The sequence below is a fragment of the Barbus barbus genome (assembly GCF_936440315.1).
Source record: "Barbus barbus genome assembly, chromosome: 48".
Classification (NCBI taxonomy): Eukaryota; Metazoa; Chordata; class Actinopteri; order Cypriniformes; family Cyprinidae; genus Barbus; species Barbus barbus.
This window is the reverse complement of record NC_136726.1, coordinates 9650807-9659885: the sequence shown is the minus strand read 5'-3', so window position 1 is coordinate 9659885 and position 9079 is coordinate 9650807. Positions and strand designations below refer to the sequence as shown.

At 34.0% G+C, this 9079-nt stretch overlaps 1 protein-coding gene across 2 annotated transcripts; it reads left to right on the top strand.

Annotated features, from left to right (window-relative positions):
- The first annotated feature begins 2024 nt into the window (after positions 1-2024).
- LOC306866561 (uncharacterized protein) lies at positions 2025-8109 on the top strand. 2 transcript variants are annotated; one of them, XM_079411824.1, is made up of 8 exons: positions 2025-2247; positions 2898-3037; positions 3491-3654; positions 4081-4170; positions 4466-4631; positions 5510-5675; positions 6650-7287; positions 7457-8109. In XM_079411824.1, the coding sequence occupies exons 1-8, from the start codon at positions 2100-2102 to the stop codon at positions 7499-7501; spliced, it is 1557 nt and encodes a 518-aa protein (XP_079267950.1). In that variant the 5' UTR covers positions 2025-2099; the 3' UTR covers positions 7502-8109. The 2 variants fall into 2 exon arrangements, with proteins under 2 accessions (XP_079267950.1, XP_079267949.1); XM_079411823.1 differs by having other exon boundaries at positions 2081-2247; positions 5510-5671; positions 6637-7287; positions 7457-7921.
- The last annotated feature ends 970 nt before the right edge of the window (positions 8110-9079 follow it).

Genomic DNA, 9079 nt, shown 5'->3' with positions numbered 1-9079 from the left:
TAAATTACATTTTAAAATATATGCAAATAGAGCACATGCTATTTAGAATTGCAACAATATTACTGTTTTTACTGTATTTTTTATTTAATTAAATGGTGACCATAAGAGACTTCTTTTAAAAAATCTTACCAACCCCAAACTTTTAAAATGGAAGTGTATCAACATTAGTCTTTTTTATTTAAACTATCAAATACATTATTTATCTAAAGTTCAAAGCTGCGATGATTCACTAAGCTGATTCGGCTGAAGTCAGATTATACTGTATGTAGAAATGATTTTGTCAAAGTCAACAGAAAAATCGTTCAAAGCAACTCCTCCACAGCACAACCGATGAAGGATTTTGAGACAGGGCTTATTAGTCACAAGAACAATTCCATGTTTTCAACATTACAGGAAGTTAGGAAGAATGTAGGTGTCTACTGTCACACAAACTAGAGTCTTAAAACTAAAAACGAAAGGCCTTTTTCTCCTTATGCCTCATGGAAGAAAGAAAATTGAATTGGTTGAAATGATACAAGGGTGAGTAAATGACCGAATTTTCATTTTTGGGTGAACTACCCCATACCAAACTGTTGTTGTAAGTGATTCACCAACACCAATCAAGGAAAATGAGTACAGTCCCTAAACTATGCCAGATCAGACAGCTGATATACAGTAGAGCTCAGTTAGACACTGGAAGGAAGGTCTGAGGAAAACCCTGTCCACCAGCGCGACACACATTATTTCTGAAGAGGCTGCTGTCCCACGTGTGAGGGGTGGGGAGAACAGATCAGACCAAAAACCACAGCGCTACAGTACACACACTTTAACCCTGATGACTCAGTGTTATTGATCCTGTGCTGCCACATTGACCATCTCTGTACCTACGTGATGGCATCGGTCACACTGATTTCAAAAACTGATTTTAAGATTTAATGTAGTACTTTCAGCCAGAAACGGAGTAATAATCTTGTTTGATCTGTTGATACTTAAACCACACAAAAATGTATAAAATAAGTAGATAAAATTATATAATTTTTATTGTATTATAAATAATTGTATTATATACATTTATTTATATCTATACAAAATGTGTTTTTTTAAATGAATAAATATGTTACACATAAATATTTCATTTGTTTTTATATTATATTATTACTTTTGTACATTTTAAATGTGGCTTAAATTTCCAAATTTATTTATATTCCTTATAATTATTTATTTGATAGATTATAGTTAATAAATTAAATATATTTTATTTCATTTGTGTTTTATGTAATAATTAACTAACTCTTCAATAATTCATATGGTATATTATATTTAGTACTTTTTTGTGAAGTATTATGTAGTATCAAAATGAATTAATATTTACATAAATATTTATGTGATATATTTAAAAGTTTAAAGAATAAAGTGAATATAAATACATCTGGATTATATTAAAATTATATTATTTTGTACATTTTAAATGTGGCTTAAGTTTCTGAATTTCTTTATATTCATTATAAATATTTATTTTATAGATAATACAGTGTTGTAATAACTAATAATTCTTAAATAATTTACATATAGTATATTATATACATTTTCAGAATTTTCAAGCATCATGTAGTATCAAACTTCGTTTATATTTACATAAATATAATTAAATATGTACATTTTAAGTTTGGCTTAAGTGTCCAAATGTATTAATATTTTTTGTAATATATTAAATACTTGTTTTAACACTTTGTATGCAATGTAATGACATTCAGACATTAAGCATGGCTTAAGTATGAAAATATGTTTCATGGCCACTGTATTATGTAATTTTTTAAAAACATTTGCCACTGCAGCTTCTTGAAGTTATGATTTCCTGCAAGTACATAACCCACCATACAAACAGAAAGTGTGTGTGTGTGTGTGTGTGTGTGTGTATTTGTGTGTGCGTGCGCAGTGAGACCACATTTCTTTCCTCTGTGTGTTCCATTTCTCTTCAGGAAACTGTAAGCTGTGATCTGAGTGAGAATATTTGTTTTTTCCTTCCCTCCCTCGCGCTGTCATTCATACGTGAGCTGAGTGTCTTACCCTCTCTATAACACTGTTTTTCCAAACCCTGCGTGGAACAATTTGTGAGGTGAATGTCAGTGAGGTATAACAGTCAACACACCTTCAGGACGTCCTCCTGCTCTTCAGAACTATATCAGACGCGTGAGAGGCTGAGGACACTTTTAATCTTGAGCAACATGACACTCAAATCACACTGCACACATCAGCGCACACCAACAGGTACGTATGGCTTGCAATGGCGCGGATTGTATGATGGTTTGAAAGATTTTTTATCTCCATTTTTTTATGAATTATTTAGGTATGATACTACGTGATATTTCTTCACCTTTTGCTTGTGAATATAGCACTAAATTGTGTGGTAGTGTGAAATTAATCTACAAAATACAAAAAAATTAATTGAATTTAATTAGTAAATAAAACGTAAGTGTCACTAAAAATTCTAAAATACTTCAGATAACTTTATGTACATACAAATGTATTGTTTAATTCAATTTAAGCATTAATAAATAAAGATACTAAAAATACAAAAAAAAATTCTATGGATGTCTTAAAAAAATCTATTAAATGATTAAAAAGCAAAAAGTCAGTCAGTCAGTCAGTAAATCAATCAATAAGAAGAAAATGTAAAAAGACAAAGAAAGAAATAGAAAAGAAAAAATGAAACCTATACTGTTAACAATAAACTTTACGACTTCCACAGAAAAGAAACTAACTTACTAACAAAATAAATAAATATACCTGCTGTAATTCACTGATATTTTCGATGAATTTTGAATATTTTATCAATATTAATTCTGAATTAAAAACGATTAAAAGAAACCTATAACAAAATGAAGTGAGCTGACGTTTTACATTTTGTCCATTTGTAGGATCTCTATGGACCAGCGGACACTGCAAAAGACAGTACAGCTCTAAATCGAAGCACAACTACCTCACAAGTACGCATCCGATGGAGCAGAGGAGGCCCAAGCCTCACAGGTTCCACTCCTGCCTGATGTTTCGCTTAAAGGTACATGGAATTCAGACACTTAAATGCAATGGAAACCAACAGTCAAGGTGACTTCTACTGGATGCATGAATTCATTTCCCATCAGGCTCACACAGACCGTCTATTTTTTACACAGCTGTAATGTGATCTAATTTAAACTTCCGATATGATCTAAAATAACAGTAAAAGTGAGTTGGCGAGCGCAGATAGCCTATATCGATACCCAAAATTCACAGGAAATTTACATGACCTCAGGCCGTTTCGCTTCCCCTGAGAAAGGTACCTGGTGCAGTAAAATGTAACCATGCTGAACTGACTCGGGTCTGGCATGATAGACACGAACAATGGCTCTGTTGAAACAGCCGCAGGCGTTTTATGACGTCGCCGGGAAAATAGGCAAATGAGACTGTTGGTGAGGACCTGCAGTGTCAAAGCTGGTGGCGTTGTCTCATCTGCTTTTCTATATTGACACAGGAGCGTGTGAGGATGGACCACAGCCAGCCTGGAGGAGACGTCCAGGAAAGCCCCGAGAGCAGACTGAGGGAACTGGCCATCAAATGGTTTACAGAGACCCAGGCACCTCTGATTCTCCACAACGGCAACTTCCCAGAATGGTTCCAAGGATTTATCAGCAGAAAGTAAGAGGCGTTTCTGAGAAAATCCACATTTAGAAGAGGCTATAGATGTTTTTTTTTATAAGTGATTCTCTGTTACGACAGCTTTATTTATGTCTCTTCTGAGAAAAACTCTTGTTATGTGTCTTGCTGATTAGAAATACGGGGTTATTTGAATCTATGGACAAGGTTTGTTATTGGCATCGGTTCCACGAAGAACTTTTCACATCCGTGAAACCTAGAAAGATGTTCTTCACATTAAGAAAAAATGGTCCTTTTACTGAAAAGTTCTTTTGGGAACCAAAATAGTTTAAAAACCTTGATTTTTAAGAGTGGATCACAAGTTTCGAAAGCGTTACGTCTGTACTTTTTGGTTTCATAATTTTGTTATGTAAGCAATATTCAAAGTTGGACCGCTTTCATTATTCCCTGTGGTTTTGTGTTTCACAGGGATGCAGAGGAGCATCTGAAAGACAAGGAACTGGGCTGTTTCCTCATTCGGCTCAGTGATAAAGCCACTGGATACATTCTGTCATACAAGTAAGTGTGTCTTCACACTTAGAAACAAAATAAGGGCTATAAAGGTCATTGGTAATTTGCTGGTGTAACATTTAGCATTGTTTTTCATTTATCACAAATGACCTAGATATTTCATTTCCTTTAAGCCCAGGAGGAAGCTTTTAAAATGCAAAATGTTTGGTTGAATACCAGCGTTTCTGGGGTTATTTTTTAGCTTGTGATGTTAATGATTCTTAAAATTATTTAAAAATATTATTTACTTGAATTTACTGTATTTTTTTTATCAATTTTAACAGTCCAAATCATTGTTTTTCAGAGGTCGTGATCGATGTCGGCACTTTGTCATCAACCAGAATAAAGACGGACGTTTTATTGTGACGGGCGACACAGAGATGCATGAAACTCTCACCAGCCTCATCGAATATTACCAGACCAGACCCATTGAGCCATTCGGAGAATATCTGACACACTCATGTTTTGAGGTGAATTTATAATAATACATATTTTAATAAAGTATATTATTGTTTATGGTATACACTACCATTCAAAAAGAAAAAAGAAATTAATCATTTTATTCAGCAAGGATGCATAAAATTGATTAAAAATGACAGACATTTATAATGTTACAAAATATTTCTATAAAAAAAAAATGCTGTTCTTTTGAACTTTTTACTCATCAATGAATCCTGAAAAATATATTACAGTTTCCACAAAATGTTAAGCAGCAACTGTTTTAAACATCGACAATGATAATAAATGTTTCTTGAACAGAAAATCATCAGAATGATTTCTGAAGGATCATGTGACACTGAAGACTGGAGTAATTAACATTTTAAAATATATAATCAAATGGAAAACAATTACTTTAAAATTATAAAAATGTGTCACAATATTTATGTTTTTACTGTATTTTTGTTTAAATAAATGCATCCTTGATTTGCATAAGAGATTTCATTAAAAACTTTTAAAGAGCACTTTTTATATATATCCACTATTTATATTCATTATATACCATACACTTGTTACGGAACATGTGGTTGTAGTGGTTCAATGAACAATTCGGAGAACAACGAGGCATCAACACACGTCTTCCTTTAATTAACATGTAGACAGGACAATGAAGTGCTTTTAAAGGAACAGGAACAAAGGAGTAAATGAGATAATTAACACAGACCAGGTGAATATGATGAATGATAATTAACTAAAAGACAGGAAAACCCAAATAAGGAAAAACAGGAACTGAAAGGAAAACCAGAAAAACCCTAAACTCCTGACAACACTTGCTAAGGCAAGAATATTATTATTATTTATTGGATTCTTTTATCTGTGCATATCTGATCTCAGTTGTGTTGTGTTGCAGTCGTCCACAGGCGAGCTCTATGATGTGATTCATTTTGACCTGAGGGAGAAGCCAGGAGTGAGTGTTAAAGCTGCGAAGGATATTTGGGACGATCAGAGCAAAAAATCCCACGAGACACTGCAACCTCCTGCCCTGCCGCCCAAAGGACACAGAAACACACCCGTATGTCACATTTGCCATCAAATTTAATCTTTTGTAATTCATTATATTAAATATTATTTATTTGTATTCATTAATTTATTATCTAAATCTATTTATTAATTTGTTTGATTTAATTTAAGTGTTTATTTTTATTTGTTTATTTATTTGTTCTATGCATACTTAATTTATTTAACTGTTTAGGGGCCAGTTTTACTAAGCAGGGCAAATTAGCGTGAGATCGCAATTCCAAAACAGCGCCGATGGGTGTGGAAATTTCTGTGGGTGATTTACTAACAACATGCAAATTAAAGAACACAGACGCAACATCTCATTTACATATCGACCAACGCAATATACTTACTGCAGTGCAAATTAGCATAGTCGCGAATAAAGAAATAAAGTAGCCACAGTGCGTTGAAAAGAACCAGAGGCCAAAAAATGAAGGGTTGCAGGAAGTTTTGATAGAGCTGCTATTGCGTGACTCCTAGTTGATGGTTCGAGGCCGTCTTTTATTTCCTGAAGCAAATAAAAAATAATATGGCTCGGCAAACGATATGTTCGGATAATGTGCTCTTTCCAAATAAATTAATACTTGCGGAAAAAAATTCTACCATGCACTCCTAGCAACAATGATTGCAGCTATTTCAAGCACAAAATAGTTTAAGACATGCTTTTTTTGGGGTGTTACATAATGGAGAATATTTCAGTAATTTGACGAGCGTAAACATTAGTAAAATGCGTTGCGTGATTCATTTAAAAGGGAAACTCCTACAAATGCATATTCAATAAGGTCAGGTGCAAAAATAACTGTGTCCACACCTTTTCAGCGCTAATTCACCACTGTGTGTCTTTAGTAAAACCTGACAGTACTATTTTAACGCCAAAAGACGGTTTGCGCTGGCGCAAGCTGTTAGTAAAACTGACCCCATGTGTTTAAACATCTGACTATTGCCTCACATCTGCATAATTATGATTGCTTTTCACAGGCAGTGCCGCCAGTGCCAAGAAAAGGCCCTCCTCTGAAAGCCACCTCCTTAGAAGCAAAGCACAGCCCAGAATACGTGCTGTACACACCGATCGACCTGCAGAAGCCCAAAGAAAGAGCCAGAACACCCACAGAGGCCAAAGACATTTCACTTGCAGCTTCCCGAGGTGAACCCAGAGCTCCGCGACTACAGAAAGGTCCTGCCGCAAACCAAGGAACCATTTACTCTGAGCTCTTAGTGCCGAACTGCAGAAGCCAATCCCTGCCCTTCCTGGATGATGACAGAGAAGAAGGACACTGTAATAGAAGAAGCCAACCGCAAATCTCTTCCCACATGCAGAGAGAACAACTCAGCAAACCAGGTTTTAGCAACAGCCTGGAAATACTGTGTAATTCATCAGTTTATCAATTAGCCGGAACACATGGCAACCAAAACACAAGAATGTCAAAGGTCAACGTACAGGAAAGCAATGTTACGTATGCCGAGGTGCCTCTTGAACCCGTTCCAAATCACTTCCTGGTTGACGACACGTATGAGCAGATTCCCGATTCACGACCTACAGCGAGAGCAGAGGAGACATCGCACACTAATACTTACGAAACGCTATCAGACTTAAAACCCAAGCAGATTTTATCTGCCCGGCCCCTTAAGGTGAGTGTTAATGTGATATATGGAAAATTGCTAAGCATAAATGCGTAAATTGTTCCATTATTACATTTCAAAATGCTTAATGGAACATAATATTTAATATTAAGAAACACTGAGATGATTATGACAGGTTATATGATAACTTTAATAACGTACCTGTTGTTTCCTGTAGACTGAGAAATGGAAATGGCTCTCCCCCGAATACTGGAGAAAATAACGTCTTCCGATGAACATCTTCACTGACGTGAATCATAACATTACACTAACGAAGAACAGTTGTTAATAAACGTACTTCCATCCACTGAAGCTACTTCTGATTATTGAATACTAGAATAGTACAGCTTTATTTTTCACTGAATTTTTGCATGTCTATTTGTGATATACTTTTGTGTTACTTTTTAAAATACTTGTGTTACAAGAATATTTATTAACTTAATAAAAATATATATTGTGTCTTGATGTCAACAACAAGCTAGAATCACAGTAGTTTATTGGAAATGTTCTTTTAAGAAAAGGAATTTCATGTATATGATGTTATTATATTTTGAACAGTCAGCCTGTGCCACTTTTAGGGTTCTTGAGGATTTGCAAATTCTCATATTTTCTTGATTAAAAAACACCATTATGCCTACTGCACAACAATTCTTGTTTCATCTCAACTTTATTGACCATGAATTATTAATACACAGAGTGGGAATTAAGCTGTTAAACTTTACAGTCTTCTGAATTACCTAACCTGCCAGTAACAGAGACCATCTGTGAAGGTGCACATCTGTCTTTACGAGATTCAGTACAACTTTTGGAAACATTAAAACAAATGATGTCATTTTGTGTCTTGCTTTTATGGTCTATCACTAAACATTAATAATGTCAAACAACAGATTTCCAGTAAAAACACTTCAAACATGTAAATAAATAATATTTTAAACAGAATTCAACATTAAAATCAAACAAACTGAAAATATAACTGACTTTCGAGTAATTATGATTCTTGTGTAGGCTAAGCTACCACTAGCAGCTAACAATTAGAAAATTAACCATGGTTTTATTATAGTAAATGTGTATTAACCTTTTTTTTTTTAACCTTTGATTACAATTTTACTACAAATACCATGGTTAATCTATGGTTAGCATAGCAAAACCATAGCTAATTTGTGGTTACCAGCTATAGTATTGTTGTTGTTTTTTTATTTGTAGTAAAACCATGATTAATTTTACAGCAGACAACTACATCTTTGTGACAAATATTATACAAATATAATGTGACCGAGATATTATCTGTATATGTCTATTTATTCATTAATGGTACGTGCTTCCCTTACAAAATTTAACCGTGGTTTTACTACAAATATAAGCAAAATCCATAATTACTATAGTTAAACCATGGTAACTACAAATGAACCATGATTTGCTACACTAACCATAGTTTAACCATGTGGTCACACATAATCAGTCCACCAAAAATCATGGTTACTATACTTTTACTATAATAAAACAATGGTTAATTTTAGTAAGGGTTGCTAAACTATTAGCAACCAGCAAATACTCATGGTTGAGGTCACATTATCTGCAAACTCACTTTCTTATTCATTAATTTTGTTTGCAAAGCTATTAGCAACCAGCTAATACTCATTACATGACTGAGGTAAGTATCTGTAAACTATCTTTTTTTTTTGCTCGCTAAGCTATTTGCAATAATCTCATATCACAATATGACTGGTAAGTCATGTCACTGCATAGCTTTCTGTTTATTCATTAATGATGCTTGCTAAGCTATTGACAACCAGCTAATACT

What these genes read in the sequence shown, in the direction of transcription:
- LOC306866561 (XM_079411823.1), top strand. Translation starts at nt 2,100, where the DNA reads ATGTCAGTGAGGTATAACAGTCAACACACCTTCAGGACGTCCTCCTGC. An exon ending in CAAGGATTTATCAGCAGAAA is followed by an intron (nt 3,655 to 4,080) that starts GTAAGAGGCGTT and finishes TGTGTTTCACAG; the next exon opens with GGATGCAGAGGAGCATCTGA. An exon ending in TATCTGCCCGGCCCCTTAAG is followed by an intron (nt 7,288 to 7,456) that starts GTGAGTGTTAAT and finishes TGTTTCCTGTAG; the next exon opens with ACTGAGAAATGGAAATGGCT.